The sequence below is a fragment of the Bufo gargarizans genome, chromosome 8 (assembly GCF_014858855.1).
Source record: "Bufo gargarizans isolate SCDJY-AF-19 chromosome 8, ASM1485885v1, whole genome shotgun sequence".
Classification (NCBI taxonomy): Eukaryota; Metazoa; Chordata; class Amphibia; order Anura; family Bufonidae; genus Bufo; species Bufo gargarizans.
The window spans coordinates 132,047,361-132,070,955 of NC_058087.1; the positions used below are offsets into that span (position 1 = coordinate 132,047,361).

Consider the following 23,595-nt stretch of genomic DNA (forward strand, 5'->3'; position numbering starts at 1 on the left):
AAAACCCGTAAATTGTTGCTTTTTTCCAATTTCACCCCATTTGGAATTTTTCTTTCCTGCTTCCCACTACATTGTATGCCATATTAAATAGTGGCATTAGAAAGTACAACTTGTCCCGCAAAAAAAAAGCTACCATACAGCTATGTGAACGGAAAATTATGGCTCAAGGAAGATGTGGAAGAAAAATGAAAACGCAAAAACTAAAAAACCTCCAGTATCCTAAGGGTTAAACTAGGGTTAAACTAAATTGTTTAGTTCAAGACATGGATAATCTTTTGAAGTCTGGATTGTGCTTGTACCACAGCTTTGCCTGCAATCTAAACAACTGCTGTAGCTGTTATTGGACCACCGTTTCAGTTTGCATCCGTTCTGTTTTTTTTTTGTGGATCGAATGTGGACTCGTTCATCTCAGTGCGGCTGCCAAATATGGAGACAGCACACTCATGTATAGTCCACATTAGGGCTGCACGATATGGGAATTTTGTGCGATTGCGATTAGGGCCCTAAAAATTGCGACAACGGTATGCGATGCGATATTTTAACCCCTTCCCGACCGATGACGTGTATACTCGTCATAAAACACTGCTAGTTAGTGCTCCATGACGAGTATAAACGTCATGGCATTAAACTGTCACCATGTCTGCAGACATGGTGACAGCGCTGAGTGCCGGCTGTTACACACAGCCAGGCACCCAGTGTCAATGCCGAGGGGGGTCCTGTGACCCCCCCGTATCGGCGATTGCTTCAAACCGCAGGTCAATTCAGACCTGCGGTTTTTAGCGCTTTATGCCGTTTCTGATCCCTGCGGTCCCTGACGGCAGGGATCAGAAACTTTAAAATTACCAAAATTGCGTTTTTTTACCCCCCCCCCTGCACCCCTGAATAGTATTATGTGGGCGGGTGGTGCAGGGGGAGGGTTGCGGGCCGTGCGGGAGGCGGGCGGTGCGGCAGGCGGGATCGCGATCCCCCGCCCGCCTCCCCTTCAATAATCGTTGGTGTACAGTGGGTATACCAGGGTGCCAGCACATTGCTGGCACCCTGGTATAAACGGCTGACATCGTTGATGCGATGTCAGCCGTTTAACCCTTTCCATACAGCGGTCCGTACGGACCGCTGTATGGAAAAGGTTAACAGTAAGAGAGAGCTCCCTCCCTCTCCGATCGGGGGGCTGCTGTGCCTTTGCAGCCCCCGATGGGAGAGGGAGAGAGCCCCCAGACAGCCCCCCGCCAGCCCCGTCCTCACCCTTCCCCGTCTGCGCAGTTGTGACAGACGGGGAAGGTTCCCATGGCAACAGGATGCCTTCTCAGGCATCCTGCTGTCCATGGTACTGAACAGATCTATGCTGAAAGCATAGGTCTGTTCAGGCAAACTGTAAGTAAAATACAGTGCAGTACTGTATAGTATATTGTACTGTACTGTATTATACAGACATCAGACCCACTGGATCTTCAAGAACCAAGTGGGTCTGGGTCAAAAAAAATGTTAAAAAAAGTGAAAAAAGTAAAAGATAAAAAAAACATTTATCACTGAATAAAAATAAAATAAATAAAAAAACACTACACATATTGGGTATCGCCGCGTCCGTAACGACCTGATCTATAAAACAATCATGTTAATTTCCCCGCACGGTGAACGCCATAAAAATAAAAAAATAAAAACTGAGGAAATAGAAATTTTGCCCACCTTACTTCCCAAAAAAGATAATAAAAGTGATCAAAAAAGTCACATGTACGCCAAAATAGTGCCAATCCAACCGTCACCTCATCCCGCAAAAAATGAGCCCCTACATGAGACAATCGCCTAAAAACTGAAAAAACTATGGCTCTCAGACTATGGAGACACTAAAACATGATTTTTTTTTTGTTTCAAAAATGATATTATTGTGTAAAACCTAGATAAATTAAAAAAAGGTAGACATATTAGGTATTGCCACGTCCGTAAGAACCTACTCTATAAAAATACCACATGACCTAACCCCTCAGGTGAACACTGTAAAAAATTTTTAATAAAAACGGTGTCAAAAAAGCCATTTTTTTGTTACCTTACATCACAAAAAGTGTAATAGCAAGCGATCAAAAAGTCATATGCACCCCAAAATAGTACCAATCTAACCGTCATCTCATCCCGCAAAAATGATACCCAACCTGAGACAATCGACTAAAAACTGAAAAAACTATGGCTGTCAGACTATGGAGACACTAAAACATGATTTTTGTTTGTTTCAAAAATGATATTATTGTGTAAAACCTAGATAAATTAAAAAAAGGTAGACATATTAGGTATTGCCACGTCCGTAAGAACCTGCTCTATAAAAATACCACATGACCTAACCCCTCAGGTGAACACTGTAAAAAAAATTAAATAAAAACAGTGTCAAAAAAGCCATTTTTTTGTTACCTTACATCACAAAAAGTGTAATAGCAAGCGATCAAAAAGTCATATGCAGCCCAAAATAGTACCAATCTAACCGTCATCTCATCCCGCAAAAATTATACCCAACCTGAGACAATCGACTAAAAACTGAAAAAACTATGGCTCTCAGACTATGGAGACACTAAAACATGATTTTTTTTTTGTTTCAAAAATGATTTTATTGTGTAAAACCTAGATAAATTAAAAAAGGTAGACATATTAGGTATTGCCACGTCCGTAGGAACTTGCTCTATAACAATAGCACATAATCGTACCTGTCAGATGAACGTTGCAAATAATAAAAAATAAAAACAGTGCCAAAACACCTATTTTTGGGGAAATTTTCCATTTTAATCAATTTTTTCCTGTATCAAAGCAAGGGTTAACAGCCAAATAAAACTCAATATTTATTGGCCTGATTCTGTAGTTTATATAAATGCCCCATATGTGGTAGTAAACTGCTGTATGGCCACACGGCAGGGCACAGAAGGAAAGGAATGCCATATGGTTTTTGGAAGGCAGTTTTTGCTGGACTGGTATTTTTGACACCATGTCCCATTTGAAGCCCCCTGATGCACCCCTAGAGTAGAAACTCCAAAAAGTGACCCCATTTTGGAAACTACACCCCTCAAGATATTCAAAACTGATTTTACAAACTGTGTTAACCCTTTAAGTGTTCCACAAGAGTTAGTGGGAAATGGAGATGAAATTTCAGAATTTCTATTTTTTGTTACTTTGCCTCACAAAAAGTGTAATATAGAGCAACCAAAAATCATATATACCCTAAAATAGTACCAACAAAACTGCCACCTTATCCCATAGATTCCAAAATGGGGTCACTCTTTTGGAGTTTCTAACCTAGGGGTGCATCAGGGGGGCTTCAAATGGGACATAGTGCCCAAAAAAACTGTCTAGCAAAATCTGCCTTCCAAAAACCATATGGCATCCCTTTCCTTCTGCGCCCTGCCGAGTGCCCATACAGCGGTTTGCGACCACATATGGGGTGTTTCTGTAAACTACAGAATCAGGGCCATAAATAATGAGTTTTGTTTGGCTGTTAAACTTTGCTTTGTAACTGGAAAAAAAAAAGTAAAATGGAAAATTTGCCCAAAAATTGAAATTCAGAAATTTCATCTCTATTTGCCAATAACTCTTGTGGAACACCTAAAGGGTTAACAACGTTTGTAAAATCAGTTTTGAATACCTTGAGGGGTGTAGTTTCTTAGATAGGGTCACTTTTATGTAGTTTCTACTCTAGGGGTGCATCAGGGGGCTTCAAATGAGACATGGTGTCAAAAAAACTGTCCAGCAAAATCTGGCTTCCAAAAACCATACGGCGCACCTTTCACTCTACGCCCCGCTGTGTGGCCGTACAGTAGTTTACGGCCACATATGGGGTGTTTCTGTAAACGGCAGAGTCAGGGCAATAAAGATGCAGTCTTGTTTGGCTGTTAACCCTTGCTTTGTTAGTGGAAAAAATGGGTTAAAATGGAAAATTAGGCAAAAAAATGAAATTCTCAAATTTTATCTCTATTTGCCAATAACTCTTGTGCAACACCTAAAGGGTTAACGAAGTTTGTAAAATCAGTTTTGAATACCTTGAGGGGTGTAGTTTCTTAGATGGGGTCACTTTTATAGAGTTTCTACTCTAGGGGTGCATCAGGGGGCTTCAAATGGGACATGGTGTCAAAAAAACTGTCCAGCAAAATCTGGCTTCCAAAAACCATACGGCGCACCTTTCACTCTACGCCCCGCTGTGTGGCCGTACAGTAGTTTACGGCCACATATGGGGTGTTTCTGTAAACGGCAGAGTCAGGGCAATAAAGATACAGTCTTGTTTGGCTGTTAACCCTTGCTTTGTTAGTGGAAAAAATGGGTTAAAATGGAAAATTAGGCAAAAAAATGAAATTCTCAAATTTTATCTTTATTTGCCAATAACTCTTGTGCAACACCTAAAGGGTTAACCAAGTTTGTAAAATCAGTTTTGAATACCTTGAGGGGTGTAGTTTATAGAATGGGGTCATTTTTGGGTGGTTTCAATTATGTAAGCCTCACAAAGTGACTTCAGAGCTGTAGTGGTCCCTAAAAATTGGGTTTTGGAAATTTTCCGAAAAATGCTTCTAAACTTCTAAGCCTTGTAACGTCCCCAAAAAATAAAATGTAATTCCCAAAATGATCCAAACATGAAGTAGACATATGGGGAATGTAAAGTCATCACAATTTTTAGGGGTATTACTATGTATTACAGAAGTAGAGAAACTGAAACTTAAAAATTTGCTAATTTTTCCAAATTTTGGGTAAATTTGGTATTTTTTTGTGCAAAAAAAAATTTTTTTTTGACTTCATTTTACCAGTGTCATGAAGTACAATATGGGACGAAAAAACAATCTCAGAATGGCCTGGATAAGTAAAAGTGTTTTAAAGTTATTCACACATAAACTGACACTGGTCAGATTTGCAAAAAATAGCCTGGTCCTTAAGGTAAAAAATGGCTTGGTCCTGAAAGGGTTAAGGGAATTGTGCTAGAGGCCTATTGGTTTGGATTTTCAAGGCAAAAGCACACAAATTACTGATAATGCTGAAATGTAGTTATGCTTAACTCAAGAACTGAAATGCAGTGTTTTTCAAAATAAAACCTCTTTTACTAAATTAAATAACATATTTGCATTACTGCAAAAGTACAAAATACAAAACTTGCCATTTTGTTAATAGCACAGAACAGATAAATAAAATTGAATAAATAAAAGAACATTTGTTCATTAAAATAACGACTTGCCTCCAGCCCCTCCTCCCCATACTGTAACTGATGTATCGCCGGCCGCGTTGTGCAGCATAGCGGCCGGCGATACATCCGTGTTTCATACCATGTAAAAAGTCAACCATCGCTTTATAAGGCGCACTGCCATTTTCCCCCCACCTTGGGGAGGGGGGGAGGAGATGGAGTTTGTCTTATAAAGCAAAAAATATGGTAATATAATTGCAGCAGTTTTGGGTCGGCCAATTGGCGATTGCGATATTGCGATTGCTTTGGCGATATATTGTGCAGGCCTAGTCCACATCCATAAGTGTGTTCCACGGCCCTGCAAAAAAAAAAAAGTAGAACAAAATGAATGGGTCCAGATCTGTTCCGCAAAAAACGGAACAGATCAGGAAAGAAACAACGGACGTGTGAATGGACCCTAATATTGTAGGTCATTTTAGGGCAAAACTGCTCTCCATGAGACCTCTAAAATGTCCTGTGGTATCTGACACCAAGGTGTTAGCAGATCCTTTAGGTCCTGTAATCTGAGAGATGGGTCCTCCTATGTGTTAAAGTATAACTATATATATAGCCATCCTAAACGACTGTTGAACTCAGCTATCCAAAAACTGTGGTTAACCCCTTCACGACTGCAATACGTTTATATACATATTTGCACATGCCCCGTGCAGCTATCGCGTATATAAACGTTCTGGCAGCTCTTTAATCCAAGCGCTGCAAGGCGCTTGGATTAAAGCTTCTGCCCCTGCCCTGTATGCTGTCACGGACAGCATACAGTTCAGTAATGCCGGCAAGGGACCAATAAGAGTGGCCCCTTGCCGGCAATCAATCCGATTGGTTAGTCTGTGCAGACGAACAAATCGGATTGCGGCAGTGTTAAAATGCCGGTTTCAGGCTCTGATCTCCGCTCTGCAGATCAGAGCCTGAAATCACATATTGTCCTCATAAACCCCCCCCCCCCCCCCCCCCCCAAATCTGTGCGTCCCTGATCAGTGTGCCAAGCCCCCTTTGTGTCCACCTGCTGCTCGTCTCCGGCTCTCCTGCTCATCTCCATGATCTTCTGCCCTGATGCGGTCCTCCGCCCACTCAATGTTGCTGGTCGTACACCCCGCGCTGCCCCCAGTCCCCCTTCTGTGTGTGTGTGTGATGGCAGCGGCTCCATCCCTGAGCCGCCGCCATCAGCAGAGTGTCAGCTCTATAGCTCTATGCTAACACTCTGCTGTAACCCCATAGATGCCGTGGTTGCGGCATCCATGGGGTTAATAGAGGGAGGGAGCTCCCTCTTTCTACCATCGGGGGCTGCTGCGCTGCGATTGCAGCACCCGACGATGGTTGCCATGGCAACCGGACGGTTTCCAAAAGCGTCCGCTGTTGCCACCTACAGGGCATCTAATAGTATTATACTTTGCAATGCAAGAGCATTGCAAAGTATAGTACAGCTATCAGCCCCACTGGCTCTTCATGATCCAAGAGGGACTTGATAAAAAAAAGAAAGTGAAAATAATTAAAATGAAGACTAAAAAAAGAAATTGTCTTTTCCTATGAAAAAATAAAGTACACATTAGGTGTCACCACGTCCGTAACTACAGTCTCTATAAATATTTCACATGATAGACCCCGTCCGATAAACACCAGGAAAAAAAACTGTACCAAAAAAGCTATTTTTGTCACCTTACATCACGAAAAGTGCAACAGCGAGCGATCAAAAAGGCTTGTGACCCCCCAAAATAGTACCAATCAATCCGTCACCTCATCCCGCAAAAAATGATACCCTATTTAAGACAATCGCCCAAAAATAAAATAAAAATATGGCTCTCAGACTATGGAGACACTAAAACATAATTTTTTTTGGTTTCAGAAATGCTATTGTGTAAAAATTTTATAAAGTATACATATTAGGTATTGCCATGTCCGTAACGATCTGCTCTATAAAACTATCACATGACCTAACTCCTCAGATGAATGCTGTAAAAATAAATACATGAAAACTGTTCCAAAACAGCCAATTTTTGGGTCGCCTTGCCCCATAGTGTAATAATGATCAATAAATCCAATGTACCCAAAAATGGTACCAATTAAAACTTCAACACTTCCTGCAAAAAACGAGCCCCTACACAAGACGATCGGCATAAAAAACATATGGCGTTCAGAAAACCAATCCAGCAAAATCTGCCTTCCAAAAACCGTATGGCATTCCTTTCCTTCTGCGCCCTGCCGTGTGCCCATACAGCAGTTTGCGACCACATGTGGGGTGTTTCTGTAAACCGCGGAATCAGGGTATTAAATATTGAGCTTTGTTTGGCTGTTAACCCTTAATGTGTTAAAGAAAAAAAATTAATAAAATGGAAAATCTGCCAAAAAGTGAAATTTAGAAATGTAATCTCCATTTTCCTTTAATTCTTGTGGAACACCTAATGGGTTAACAAAGTTTGTAACATCAGTTTTGAGTAACTTGAGGGGTCTAGTTTCTACAATGGGGTCATTTATGGGGGTATCTACTATATAGGCCCCACAAAGGTACTTCAGACCTGAACTGGTCCTTAAAAAGTGGGTTTTGGAAATTTTCTTAAAAATTAAGAATTGCTTCTAAACTTTTAAGCCTTCTAACGTCCTAAAAAAATAAAATGATGCCAACATAAAGTAGACATATGGGGAATGTTGAGTAATACATATTCTATTAGGTATGACTTTCTGTTTTAGAAGCAGAGAAATTGAAATTTGGAAAATTGTGAATTTTTCCAAATTTTGGGTACATTTTGGATTTTTTTTATAAATAAAGGTGAAATATATTGACTCAAATATATGAAGTACAATGTGTCACGAGAAAACCAATCTCAGAATGGCTTGGATAGGTAAGTGTTCCAAAGCTATTACCACATAAAGTGACGCATGTCAGATTTCTAAATTTGGACCTTGGACACTGGGGCATCAATGACCCTTGATCATGAAAGGGTTAAACTTCACTAGCCACACCCAGGCCTGATTACTGCCAGACCTGTAGAATCAAGAAATCTTAACTAGAACCTGTCTGACAACATGACATGGGCTAAAAGATCTCGAAAAGAAACACATCATGCCCCAATTTGAAGCAATTGAACAACAGATGAAAACGTCATTGACATCTAGCAGTCTGAAAATGGTAACATATCCATTTCTAAGGCTTTGAGAATCCAGTGAATCACACAGAGCTATTATCCACAAATGTAGAAAACATGAAACTGGTGAACCTTCCCAGGAGTGGTTGGCCTACCAAAATTACTCCAAGAGCACATTGGCAACTCATCCAGGAGGTCACAAAAGAACCCAGAACAAAATCTAAAGCCTTGCAGGCCTCAGTTAAGGTCAGTATTCATAATTCAAAAAAGAGTTCCAAGGTGAAAACCACTGCTGACCAAAATAGAATCCCCTTTTGCTGTGCCATGTGACAACTCTCTGATCTCCAGCTGACACAGGACAGGAAGTCAGTTACTTCTCGATTCTGTCCTATGAGGCCGACATTGAGGCTCCCATAGGAATACATAGAGAAACTGACTTGCTGGTCACATGGCACACCCGAGGATCAGAAGGGAGGGGATAGGTCACAAATACAGACACTGGTAAGAAGATTATATTTACTACAGATTGCATCATGTACCTTTCTAGAAGATCAGAGAATAATAATAGTTTTTGCAGGAGTTCTTCTTTAAGCTCAAGTGTACTTAGGTTCTGCAGTAGGACAATGATCCACAGCACACCAGCAAGTCCACCTCTGAATGGCTGGAAAAAGGAAACAAAGGTTTTGGGGTGGCCAAGTCAAAGTCTGGACTTAAATATGATTGAGGTGCTGTGGCATGACCTTAAACAGGCCATTAATTCTCAAAAACCTTCCATTGTGGCTGAATTAAAACAATTCTTGAAAAGAGTGGGCCAGAATTCCTCCCCAGAGGTGTGAAATACTCATTGCCAGATATTGCAAACGCTTGATTGCAGTTGTTGCTGCCAAGGCTCGCACAACCAATTAGATTTAGGGGCAATTACTTTTTCGCATAAGGCCAGGTTTTTTTTTTTTTTTTTTTTTTTGTTTGTTAGTTAGTTTTTTTCCCCTTAAATAAATGAATCCATTTAAAAACTTTTATTTTATTTTTATTTACTCAGGTTATGTTTGACACTCAATTGTTTGATAATCTGAAACATTAGGTGTGACAAATGTGCAAAAACTAAAGAAATCTGGACGGGGGTGAATACTTTATCACAGCATGTAAATTTGTATGTGTATATGTCAATACTATTTATCTGTTATATAGAATACAACAAAGCCGGAAAAAATGGTTCAGTAACTATGTGGACTTTGTGCTGTTACAATCATATTCAGGCTAATTGGCATCGGAAAGCAGCATTTGATGTACAGTGTTTCTTATGCTTGTGTATCTGTAGAGTCTGATGCAATGCTGTGTTGTGTGGTTTCATGTATATCTGTTCTCTTCTCTTCCAGGTTTACACGGCCAGAGCATCTAGGAAGTAGTGCCAAAATCAAATGCAGTGGTTGCCATAGTTACCAAGAGTCTACTAAGCAGCTCACTATGAAAAAACTGCCTATTGTGGCTTGTTTTCATCTCAAAGTAAGAATGCTATACGGGTTGTAATGGCTTCAACTATCTAAATTCTGGTATATGTGGCATACTTTAAAGGGATTGTACAGGTTCAAAGCTGAACCAGAACATATCCCTTCCTTCACCCAGACAGCCCCTCTAAGATGAGCATTTCATGCTCCGATGCTATTTTTCATTAGATCCAGTGGTGTGTTTTACAGGCTAGGACAGTGCTAAATCCCGCCCATTATTGCCGGTGACGTCACTGGGAACACCGTCTCTTTCCTCGGTCCAGTGGACACTCTTCTGCCTGATGAGGGGCATCTTATTTGCCAGAAACATTGCTTTGTGTACCACCATGTCCGGCCAATAAAAATCAATTAAGCATCATAAAAAACTGGAGTGCTGTCTGAATTGTTTGACACTAATTGAGTTCCAGGAGGTGGAGCCAGGAAAAAAAAACCTGACTAGCACCCACACCATCCAGAACAGAGTGCTGTGATCAGCTAGGATGATTATTTCACCAGGAACCTACCGTGTAGGGCAGGGGTACGCAACCTCCGGCACTCCAGATGTGAAACTACAACTCCCAGCATGCATACTTACTCTCCTTCTAAGAACTCACATAGAAACGAATGGAGCATGCTGGGAATTGTAGGTTCACCATAGCTGGAGTGCCGAAGGTTGCTGATCCCTGGTGTTAGGGGCTCATGCACAGGAACTTTTTTTTTTTTTTTTTTTGCGGCCCGTATGGAAAAAACGGAAACGACTCCTTGTGCATTATGTTTTTCGTATATGTCCGCATGGCTGTTCTAAAGAAGATTGAACAAGTCCTTGTTCACGCGGACATCCGTATTTTTTGCTTATCTGTGTTTTGCAGACCACAAAAAATGGTCATGTGCATGAGCCCTAAGTTTGTAAACACAAAAAGCCCTTGCCCTGTGCAATATAGCTCGGAGGAAGGGAGAGCACCGGAGTATTAAATGTTCCGATGCTCATCTCAGAGGGTCTGACTGAGTAAAGTAGGGGTTATGTCTGGGTTCAGCCCTTTAATTGTCATACTATGAAAGTTGTGCTTGTTTTTGGCCATATTAATAAATATTTTTATGCATGTTTTGAATGGTCTGCACCACTTTTGGTTTTAAATATGTTCTTTTAGTGAAACATAATCTTAGCTTAAAGGGGCTGTCTGGGTTCAGAGCTGAACATGGACATAGCCACAATTTCACCCAGGCAGCCCCGTTTTGGGTATCGGAGCATTTCAGACTTTTTCTGGAGATCCGGTGATGTACCGGGCTTTCCATGGGAAAGCTAGGCGGAGGCTTCCGCCCAACAGTGAGCCTAGTGATGTCACCGACTGATGGGTGGGCTTTAGCGCTGTCCTAGCCTGTAAAACACCTAGGGCAGTGCTAAAGCCCACCCATCATAACCTGTGACTTCACCGGTAACACTGCTGGGCGGAAGCCTCCGCTCAGTAGTGTGTTGTTACAATCAGATAATGCATGAAATGCTCAGATCATCGGCCTGCCGGGGTGAAACTGTGAAAACCCCTTTAACAGGTCATTATTCCCAGTATTGTTTTGAAACTGTACTAAAGTATTGTAATATTTCAGAATAATGGGCAGTATATTACTGCTGCACATACCAGCAAAGTAGATCATATATACATGTATTATATTAGTATAGATCCATATTATTCTAGATCACAACACTAGAAGTGCAATTAACATTTATTTTTCCCTGACACAGCGGTTTGAACATTCGGCTAAACTAAGGCGGAAGATTACGACTTATGTGTCGTTCCCCTTGGAGTTAGATATGACACCATTTATGGCCTCCAGGTATGCATCTATCTAGTAGATTTGATAAAGATAATGATATATTTCAAGCCTCAGAAAAACATGACTAATGGCACCTTCAACATAGAAAGATAATTTGCTAATGCAAACACAGATCGCCAGGATTGGCAAGTTAATGTTCCCAAGACTTGCATTTATATTACAATAGTTGTTTGCTTCTTAAAAACTAGTAGTATTTCTTTCCTCTGCTTATGCTGCTTTCATACCAAACAGACAGATTCCTGTTCACATGAGGGGATGTATTGTATACAATTTAGTGAGAACCTGGAAAATAAATTCTAAATGGGGTGGAATTGGAAGGAAATGTAGTTTGTTTTATGGGTTTTATTTTTAGTTTTGCGAATGCTGTAAAATGACATGTTAGTTTCATTCTCCGTGTCAGTACTATTAACAGCCAAGTCACATTTTTGTATTTTCATTCCTTTGTTTTAATACTTTAAAAAAATATATAACTTTGAAAAAGATTTATTTTGCTATAGTATTTGATAACATTTTGGGAAATGTGTGACTTATCACTTTTTGTTAAATTTCTTTTGTCACGATGAAGTGACAAAAAACGGTGAATCAGGTATTCTCCCTGTGGGATTTATACTTTTAGATTTTAATAGTTTGATAATTCAGGATGCTGCAATACCAATGATCTTCCTTTTTTTTTTTTTTTTTTTTTTTTTTTTGGGAGGTGAAACTTTTGAATTTCCCTGACAGAGTAAAAAAATGCATTCTGATCGCTTATCCCATAGACTGCAGTGATTTACCACCACAGTCAATGGAGAATCACTACATTCCTATCCAGCTTTTCCAAAGGGACAATTTGATAGGCCTTGGAGACTTTAAATGGCCCAAGGGTGCCATAGCAACCAAACAACTCCCAAGATCTTATCCTGGTGGAGCATTTTGGTCACTTGAAATGCCACACTCAGTGTATAGGACTGTGATTCTGCTCCAAGTTGCTAACAGCTGATTTTATAGGGCAATGTAACATTTTCATCAGATTTAATTCAAACTGTTGGGCATCAAATGTTGAAGGTATAGCTATTTCAGATTTAGGAGCACAGAGAAAATGTAATGTATGTGAGACTCAAAAACTGCATTTTATTCACCTTGTATTTATCAGGAATAAGGTGGCAGTCTATACCTTGGTATGGAAGTCATGTACTTGGTGACAAGGCATGTAAAATTGTTAAACTGAATCCTGTGAACCCAGTCTGACAGCCGCCAGAGTTTATTTTGTACTGTAAATTGAATAACAGCAACTTGAGAAAAATCCTAAGCATCAGACATCACAATTTTGAACTCTGTTTGGTCTAGGAAGTTATCCCATGAATTACCATAGAGATTATTATGTACCCAGCCAGTGGCAGTGTTGGGGATGTCTTGTGGGCTTGGGCATTTGACTTGTCGGAAAATCTCCCTGTATGGTCTATGGCCAGTCCAACCCACCCACATTAGGTATATTGGGTACAATATAGAAAACCGCTTAGAAGCGAGCGGTTTTAACAGCAGAAATGTTACATATATCTTTGATATGTTAGAGACATGTTTTCTTTAATGTTTGCTATGCAGTGCTTAAAATAACTTTTTTTTGTAAGGTATTTGTATTAAGGATATCTTTCTAGAGGCAATGAATTGTTTCCAGAGCTGAATTCTTACCTCAATTTCTCCTGATTTTGTTTATAGCAAGGAAAGCAGAATGAATGGTCAGTATCAACAGCCTCAAGACAGTTTAAATAATGACAATAAGTAAGTATCTGGTTTTTGTTACCTTTAATTCAGGCAGCAAAAATTTGGGTTTTCCAGTGGTTAACAAAATGTAACTATTATGTTTATACATGCAGTATGACTAAGTGATATGGCTTTATATAAACACAGACCATACAACAAATGGCTAGATAAAAATGTGGTGGTCTTATTGCAGTTCAGTCAGGCTTATGGCGACCAATACCCTGTTACTGTCCCTATGTGGTCTTCTTTAGTAGCCATTCTTGGCATTCAGGACCATCACCCTGAAAAGGATAGCTGTATACTTGAGCCATTACATTTTTGTGTTATAACTTGCCCATGATCCCTGTGTGTTTCCTCTTGGTATTAGTAAAGAATTATTCAGGGAAAACAGATCTCCCTCGGTTACCTGCCACTGCAGGATCAGTTTCAGGTGGGTCAGACAAGATCTTGGATATCTAATGAGGACCAAGATTGGTATGACTGCTCTTACATTAGGTGTGAACTCCTGCAACCTACTTTGCCCTGGACTGGTGTTATTGTGAATTCTCTTGTACCAGTCTTTTTTTTTTTTTTTTTTTCCGCTCCCCCCTCTCATGAAAGCAAGCTTGTAAGGAGACAACATCCTGCTCTAGGACAGGAAAACTGAGCAGATAAAGTTTCACACATCCACCACACCTTAGTCTCAGGTTTCCTGTCCTCCAGGTGGAATATTCTTGCTGGGGCTCTTACTTCCTGATGAATTTTTAATTCACACCTGGTGGTGATCTTGGTATGCTGAAAGTAGAATACCTATACGTTTGGGGCTTAAGGCTCTTTGGAGGTGCCTAGCTTCACAAAGACTCTCCTCCACTCTACTATGCAGTCCTCACCGTTTGAGAGTGACAAGGGGGGGGGGGGGGGGTAGAATGAGAGTGACAAGGGGGGGGGGGTAGAATGAGAGTGACAAGGGGGGGGGTAGAATGAGAGGCAAGGGGGGGGTAGAATGAGAGTGACAAGGGGGGGGTAGAATGAGTGACAGGGGGGGTAGAATGAGAGTGACAAGGGGGGGTGGTAGAATGAGAGTGACAAGGGGGGGGTGGTAGAATGAGAGTGACAAGGGGGGTGGTAGAATGAGAGTGACAAGGGGGGGTGGTAGAATGAGAGTGACAAGGGGGTGGTAGAATGAGAGTGACAAGGGGGGGGGTAGAATGAGTGACAAGGGGGGGGGGTAGAATGAGTGACAAGGGGGGGGGTAGAATGAGTGACAAGGGGGGGGGGTAGAATGAGTGACAAGGGGGGGGGGTAGAATGAGTGACAAGGGGGGGGGGTAGAATGAGTGACAAGGGGGGGGGGTAGAATGAGTGACAGGGGGGGGGGGTAGAATGAGTGACAAGGGGGGGGGTAGAATGAGTGACAAGGGGGGGGTAGAATGAGTGACAAGGGGGGGGGTAGAATGAGTGACAAGGGGGGGGGTAGAATGAGAGTGACAAGGGAGTCCGCAGAGCCAGACTGCAGCCAGAGACCAGATCATCTAATTGTCCTGGTGGTAAGTAGACAATGCAATATGTGTATTATTTAATTGTTTAGTTATTAATACTACATTTTGCGGACCGCACATTGCCGGCACTAAGAGAATATGCCTATTCTTGTCCGTTATTGGGGACAAGAATGGGACATGTACTATTTTTTTTCAGGATCGGAATTGTGGATCCGGGTCCGCAATTCCGGATCTGATAGAGGGGGGGGGGGGGGGGGGGGGCGTCAATTTTTATCTTGCCTAGGGCGGCAAAAATCCTTGCACCGGCCCTGGTCAGAAGGGGGGCGCCCTCTTGTCGTTTCTCGGCCGTGCGCCCTGGCTCCCTCCCTCTGACATCTCTTCTGACCTGCGCCCGAGTGCCGAGTCCTCTCACTCTTCAGATAGTGCGGGCGGCACTTACTGACGTCACGCGCCTGATCCTCCCACTAGGCGGCGCAGGCGCGTGACATACAGTGACTGAGTGAGCGCCGCACTGCCTGCCTGTTACCGCCTACCCTGAGCCCCTGAGCAGTGCTGATGCCTGCTGTGAGGCGAGTGATGGTCTGGGGGGGCATTAATTACAATGGGAGGATGGGGGTTATTACAATGGGGGGGGGGTGGCATTAATTACAATGGGGGGGGGCCACTGTGGGAGACATGAAAATGGGGGCCACTGTCACTGTGGGGGACATTAAGTTTAATAAGGATCACTATGGACATTATTTAGAATGGAGGCTGCTGTTGGTGTCATTACTCATTATAACTGTATAATGTCTGATAGGCCTAGTCCTGAGCTGAGTTATATTACCCTGCCCATGCCCTGTATAATAATGTACCCATCCCTGATACCCCTTAGTTATATTACCCCGCTGGAGTAATATAACTAAGGGGTATCAGGGTACATTATTATACAGGGCAGGGTAATATAACTCAGGACTAGGCCTATCGGACATTATACAGTTATAATGACATCCACAGCAGCCTCCATTCTAAATAATGTCCATAGTGATCCTTATTAAAAATAATGTCCCCCCACAGGCAGGCAGTGCGGGCAGCGGCGCTCACTCACTGTACCTCACGCACTGCGTGACGTACAGTGAGTGAGGTGAGCACCGCCGCCCGCACTGCCTGCCTGTCTGTTACCGCCTGCCCGGAGCAGTGCTGAGAAAGAAGCCTGCTGTGAGTGAGAGCCTGAGTCTATGGGACAGTGGGTCACTGTGACCGTCCGTTGTGAGGGGGGGGGGGGGGGGGGGAGTTTTTTTGACACTCGCCCTGAGAGAAATTTTACCTAGAAACTGCACTGCATGTACATTTTTGATATTTTTAATTTTCCATGTCACTATATTTTTAAACTAAAACCAAAAATCCTGCTGTTTTCGCACTGGCAATTATGTCTAATTATTGGCGCCACTTCTTAGTTTATACCGATCACTTTACTCCAGTTACCTCATTCTAATCCTGCCTGCAATGATATAATCTTTGTATATAGATAAAACAGGATCCACCATTCACAATAGGTGATTGTCACAGCTTATCTATTCTTTCCTTGTACAATGACCTCTGCACAGATCACAGAGCATGCCTAGAAACCCTTCCCTAGAAGTCAATGAGGTCCCTTCCTGTCCATTCTGTCTATGGACTTATGGGGCTGCTGTAAAAAAGTTTTTATTTTTTATGCTTTCTAAATGCTGTTAAGAACAGCTGAAAAAAGATGGGGGGAAAAAATCTACAACAGAAAAAAAAAAAAAAACAGAAAAAATAGGTTTTACTATCTGGTTTTAACTGGCATATAACATTTTTGAATACACATTTCCTTTAAGAAAATTGCTTTTTGTCAGCCCCATGATCGATTGACACAATGGTCAGGAGGGGACCTCATTGACTTCTATGGAAGAGTTTTCTAGACATGCTCTGTGACCTGTGCAGAGGTCAATTGTGCAAGGAAAGAGTAGATTAGATGTACAATCTATTGTGAATGGTGGATGTGGTCTTATCTATACACAAAGGTCATATCTCCTTATTACAGGTGGTATTAGAATAATATATAACTGCACTAATGTGATATGTACAGACCAAGAAGTGGCGCCTATTATTCGGCTTGGTGGTCATGGCGAAAACCGCAGTATTTTATGTTTTCTGTATGTATATATATATATATATATATATATATATATATATATATATATATATATATATATATATATATATATATATATATATATATATATATATTTATATATATTTGACTTTAAATTCTTTAAAAATGTTAAGCATAAAACTGGATTAAACAGTAGGTCATTTTCTGATTACACATTTCCTTTAAGAGGTGTCCCAATACTTTTGTCCATATAATGTGTGAAAATATTTTTTATTTTTTCTGGCTAATGTATATAGATATTAGACTTTTTGTATTCAATTTATTTTTTTTGTAGCAGACCCCTTTAGGATTTTTTTTTTTTTTTTAAATTATAATAAAAAAAAAAAATAAATGTATTGGTTTGTTCACTCCTCTAGGCTATTTCCCCCCCTTATAATTACTCAGGTGTGCTGGGGGGTGTGAACCTTTTTATTTTCTCAGGTTTCCTGTCCTGGACTGGCGCTGTCATCGGCTTCCAGAAAAAGATACCGGTAAGAGCAGTTTTTGTTTCTAAACGCTGTATGCCTGGACCCTTGATCTCTATCTCAACTGATGACTCCGGGAATAATACAATGAGGAAACGTGTAAGGATGATGGGGTCAAGATAGGGTAAAACAGGGCAAGGTTTGAGTATAGGGCCTCACATTTCATAATGATCCTAGTGGGAACAGCACCAGGGTTTTGGTCACTATAGCCGACTGAGACAAGCCTATCTGAACCGTGGTAAGACCTCTCTATTGTTCTGCTAGCTGTTTGTTGTATGGTCTGTTTCTATGATGGAATTAATGTTCACTTACTAACACAGATGTGAATTTTTAAACAGAATAAAAGTTGTATATTAATGTTGCACTCCTATTTATTGGATTTGCGTGTTGGTGTAAGGAGTTGGAGAATCAAATGGTTGATGGACTGCACTTTTTTCCTGCAATGTTTTCCAGTGTTTGAAAACTGACGGGCAACATGTGTTAAAAGAACTAAACCACCTATACTCACCGGACATATGCCTGCTGCTCAAGTAACAATGGTTCCTTGATTCCCCCCCAACCTTCCCCAATGATCCGTATGTATTTTGCAACTCGCAAAATACATGTGGTCATATGTGTGAAGCCTCATACATATCAATAATCTATCTGGGATACACTCAAGTGAATAGCCCACAGTGGAAAGATTTTTTTTAGATCTTCTGGACCCACATTTAGTTAGCTGATTTGTAAAATACTGCACATAATACACCCTGGATCAACTACAAGTTTACTAGTACCCCCTTTTAAATTTATTCAGTGGGGGGAAAAAAAATTGTGATAAGTTTTGTAGTTTTTTGGGTTGTTAAAGTAAATCTATGTTTGGGTAGAAACCATTCATCCAAATAGAAGATTTCCCCTTTATACCCAGGACATATTTATAGTCCTGGGTATAAAATGGACAGCCCATTTAAGGTGGGCCTTATTTCTGGTTATCATTTTTTTTTTTTCTAAGGTGTACTTTTTTTTCTTTCTCTATAGTGAAGTTTACACCCAGAGTGTTCTAGAGTTTTAAAACAAAGTGGAGAAAAAAATGCTAGTAGGCGTTCTTAAAATGACAATACAAATAAGCTGTGTTTTGTAGATTTTTATTTTTTTTTTAGCAAAAAAAAGTTGACTGACACTGCAGCATTTTTCAGAAAAAAAGCACATGTACAACCACCCAAATAATGTCTTTGATTCCAAGTTGTTCTCAAGTTGTCTCCAACCTGAATTTGTGTATAGTTTGCATACATTTCACCCACTGAAATCCTAATGGACATGTCACTTTTCTAGAAGGTTATCTATAGCCTTCTAGAAAATTGACATGTCCATTAGGATTTCTGTGGGTGAAATGTATGCAAACTATACACAAATTCAGGTTGGAGACAACTTGAGAACAACTTGGAATCAAAGACATTATTTGGGTGGTTGTACATGTGCTTTTTTTCTGAAAAATGCTGCAGTGTCAGTCAACTTTTTTTTTTTTTGCTAAAAAATGCTACAGGTATAAATTCTTTGTGTTCCCTCTGCAGGTATTCCTTGTTTGCAGTAGTTAATCACCAGGGAACTTTGGAGAGCGGGCATTACACTAGCTTCATCAGACAACACAAGGACCAGTGGTTTAAGTGTGATGATGCGATTATTACCAAGGCTAGCATTAAAGATGTTCTAGATAGCGAAGGGTGAGTTGTATCTTGGGTGCATTATGTATGTTTATATTATATATGTCATGATTTTTAAATATTTGCTTTTCTATAAAAAAAATTATAATTCCTAGTGTTTTTCTCCTTCGTTTCAGGTATTTGCTTTTTTATCACAAGCAGTTTCTGGAGTATGAGTAATCATATCTGCGTCTGTCTAAAATGTGAATAAAAGTAAATCCAAGCAAGACTTCTCCGACAACACACAGACCTACCTGAATTTTTCAGACAAAGCCGACATTAGACGGGAGCAATGCCGGTGTCGCATCTGCCCATTGACACTTGAACGGGTGGAAGAACTTAAAAGTTGAGGCACACAAAATGGGAGCTCTAAACAGGAAAGGGGCAGAGGGATAATTTAAGTCTGGTACTAAACATCTCTCATCGTGCTTCTGAGATAATGTATGGGAAGGCTGGGTAAGGGAGGGGGGAGGAAACATCTCCAGATACCATCACTAAAACATCCTCTCCATTTGGTGCTTGAGTTGCATCTGACCAAACTTGGCAGTTATTATAGAGGAAGGCCATCTGTTGATGCACGTTGGACTAAAAGCTTAAGAAGAGCCACCAGGTTGGTATCTACAGATTAAGGTTGAAAAAGGCATAAAGAGTATTTTGCAAGTATCTCTATTTGTGATTTTAGTTATGAAATAAATACAGTATGAAACTACTAAGCTATCTGTCTTTCTCAGCCAGCATTAGGAAATCCTGGATTGTGGACAGATACAGCAGTTACAGGGGACTTCTATCCTGTATATATTATAATGTGGACTGCTCCTGAAAACTCAGGAATTTTTCTTTTTATTTCCCTATCATGGATGTTTTTTTCTTTTGCAATGAATTGCAATATATTGTCTTTTACATGAAATTTTATTTCCTCAATGCAGTCATCAGTAAAAGAGAAAAGGCAGTAAATTCTTGACATGTCTTTAATGTACATTTGGTCTGAAGTAGTTTTTCTAGAAGTTCAGATTACTTCCCTCACCAGGTTGTGGTCTGTTTTTATTGCTGTGTACATATATATTTTTATTTTTAATGGTCCATAGCAGGGCTTTGAATATTGTATAATTATGTGAAGATTTCCTTACACATCAAATTCTGATATTCCTGCATTTTATTCCCTGTTAGGGTATATTCTCAAGCGGTGCATTTGGAAAGTCTTCAGACCCTTAAACTTTTCACATTTTATGTTGTGGCCTGCAAAAAAAAATTAAAATAATTAAAGTTTTCACTCACCAGTCTGGACTTGAAGGGATTCTGTCACCTGGATTTTAGTGACAGAGCTTTTAACATCACTTCAGTATGCTCGTTTTGTATTAAAATATACTAGTATTACTACCTTAAGGCCTCTTTCACACGGGTGTCATGTTTTTGGCCCGGATAAGATGCAGGTGCGTTGCGGGAAAATGCACAATTTTTCAGCGCGAGTGCAAAACATTGTAATGCATTTTGCGCGGGAGAAAAATCGGCATGTTTGGTACCCGGACTTCTTCACAAAAGTTCGGGTTTTGGTTAGGTGTTGTGTAGATTTTATTATTTTCCCTTATAACATGGTTATAAGGGAAAATAATAGCATTCTTAAAACAGAATGCATAGTATAATAGGGCTGGAGGGGGTTAAAAAAAAAAATAATTTCTCACCTTAATCCACTTGTTTGCGCAGCCCGGCTTCTCTTCTGTCTTCATCTTTGCTGTGCAGTAGGAATAGGACCTTTGATGACGTCACTGCGCTCATCAGATGGTCCATCACATGATGAATCACCATGGATTAAGGGGAGTTAAATCATATATTTTTTTAACCCCTCCAGCCCTATTGTACTATGCATTCTGTATTAAGAATGTTATTTTCCCTTTATAACCATGTTATAAGGGAAAATAATAAAGATCAGGTCCCCATCCCGATCGTTTCTTGTCTGCGGATGCTTGCGATTTTTCACGCAGCCGCATTCACTTCTATGGGGTCTGCATTGCGTGAAAAACGCACAAAATAGAACATGCTGCGATTTTCACACAACGCACAAGTGATGCGTGAAAATCACTGCTCATGTGCACAGCCCCATAGAAATGAATGGGTCCGTATTCAGTGCGGGTGCAATGCGTTCACCGCACGCATTGCACCCGCGTGGAAAACTCGTCCGTGTGAAAGGGGCCTAAGTGTTGTCCTTTGTCTAGAGAATCGCTTTTATTAATATGGCAATTACCTGAGTAAGGTGCCCAAGGGGCTGTCCCTCCAGCCGTTGGTGCCCAGCCGCGCACCTTCTCCTGGAGCCCAGCACTGCCCCACCGCATGTGCAGTGTGTCCTGTGAGGCCGATTCCAGGCGCTGACATGTGTATCAACGGAATGCGCTCGCTGAGCCATAAGCTCGCGCATACGCAGTGGATACACATGTCAGCGCCTCAAATCGGCCTCACAGGACGCACTGCACATGCGCCAGCCGGCAATGAGGAGTGAATAAATTAGCAGTAGGGCGGTGCTGGGCTCCAGGAGAAGGCGTACGGCTGGGCACAAACGGCCGGAGGGACAGCCCCTTGGGCACCATACACAGGTAATTACCATATTAATAAAAGCGATTTTCTAGACGAAGGACAACACTTGGGGTAGTAATACTAGTATACTTTAATACAAAACAAACAGACTGATGTGATGATAAAAGCGCTGTCACTAAAATCCAGGTGACAGAATCCCTTTAATATGCCATAATGAGAAAGGGAAAACAAAATTTGAGAAGTTTTTAGCAAGTTTATTGAAAAGGAAAAACTAAAATCTCGCATTGACTGTATTCAAACTCTTTGCTATGTATGACTTTTTAAGGCTACTTTCACACTGCTGTTTCTGGGTCCGCTTGTGAGATCCGTTTTGGGCCACTTGTGAGAACCCTGAAATGGATCCGTTTAGCCCCAATGCATTCGGAATGGATAAGGATCTGTTCAGAATGCATCAGTTTGGCTCCATTCTGCTCTGGAGGCGGACACCAAAACGCTGACTATGCAGAGCCAAACTGATCCATCCTGACTTACAATGTACGTCATTGGGGACGGGTCCGTTTTCACTACACTCACCTAAAGAACACCTGTTCTATTTCTCATTAATGCAATTATCTAGTCAACCAATCACATGGCAGTTGCTTCAATGCATGTAGGGTTGTGGTCCTGGTCAAGACAATCTCCTGAACTCCAAACTGAATGTCAGAATGGGAAAGAAAGGTGGGCTACAGCAGCAGAAGACCCCACCGGGTACCACTCATCTGGACTGTTGAAGACTGGAAAATGTTGCCTGGTCTGATGAGTCTCGATTTCTGTTGAGACATTCAAATGGTAGAGTCCGAATTTGGCGTAAATAGAATGAGAACATGTATCCATCATGCCTTGTTACCACTGTGCAGGCTGGTGGTGGTGTAATGGTGTGGGGGATTTTTTCTGGGCACTCTTTAGGCCCCTAAGGGTACTTTCACACTTGCGTTTTTCTTTTCCGGCAGAGTTCCGTCACAGGGGCTCTATACCGGAAAAGAATTGATCAGTTTTATCCCCATGCATTCTGAATGGAGAGTAATCCGTTCAGTTTGCATCAGGATGTCTTCAGTTCAGTCGTTTTGACTGATCAGGCAAAAGAGAAAACCGCAGCATGCTACGGTTTTCTCTCGGCGAAAAAAAAAAACTGAAGACTTGCCTGAACGCCGGATCCGGCATTTTTTCCCATAGGAATGTATTAGCGCCGGATCCGGCATTCAGAATACCGGAATGCCGGATCCGTCGTTCCGGCATGCGCAGATCGGTAAAAATGAGAAAAAAAAATGTACAAGACGGATCCGTCGGTCCGCATGACAAGCGGAGAGACGGATCCGCCCTTGCAATGCATTTGTGAGACGGATCCGCATCCAGATCCGTCTCACAAATGCTTTCAGTCAGCGGCAGATCGGCGGATTCAGCGGCCAGTTCCGATGATGGAACTGCCCGCCGGATCACACTGCCGCTAGTGTGAAAGTAGCCTTAGTGCCAGTTGGCCATCGTTTAAATGCCACAGGCTACCTGAGCATTGTTTCTGACCATGTCCATCACTTCATGACCACCATGTACCCATCCTCTGATGGCTACTTCCAGCAGGATAATACACCATGTCACAAAGCTCGAATCATTTCAAATTGGTTTCTTGAACATGACAATGAGTTCACTGTACTAAAATCGCCCCCACAGTCACCAGATCTCAACTCAATAGAGCATCTTTGGGATGTGGTGGAACGGGAGCTTCATGCCCTGGATGTGCATCCCTCAAATCTCCACCAACTGCAAGATGCTATCCTATCAATATGGGCCAACAATTCTAAAGAATGCTATCAGCACCTTGTTGAATCAATGCCACGTAGAATTAAGGCAGTTCTGAAGGCAAAAGGGGGTCCAACACCGTATTAGTATGATGTTCCTAATAATTCATTAGGTGAGT

At 41.3% G+C, this 23,595-nt stretch overlaps 1 protein-coding gene across 3 annotated transcripts in view; it reads left to right on the forward strand.

The window, feature by feature from the left end:
* The window catches only part of USP22 (ubiquitin specific peptidase 22), a 73,236-nt gene extending 53,164 nt beyond the window's left edge, over positions 1-20,072 (forward strand). For all 3 annotated transcript variants that reach the window (XM_044304192.1, XM_044304191.1, XM_044304190.1), the window contains exons 11-15: positions 9,645-9,771; positions 11,491-11,582; positions 13,278-13,340; positions 18,990-19,139; positions 19,256-20,072. In XM_044304192.1, coding sequence (XP_044160127.1) covers positions 9,645-9,771; positions 11,491-11,582; positions 13,278-13,340; positions 18,990-19,139; positions 19,256-19,298 — 475 coding nt within the window. In that variant the 3' untranslated portion in view covers positions 19,299-20,072. The remainder of the gene's footprint in view (positions 1-9,644; positions 9,772-11,490; positions 11,583-13,277; positions 13,341-18,989; positions 19,140-19,255) is intronic.
* Positions 20,073-23,595: the final 3,523 nt, after the last annotated feature.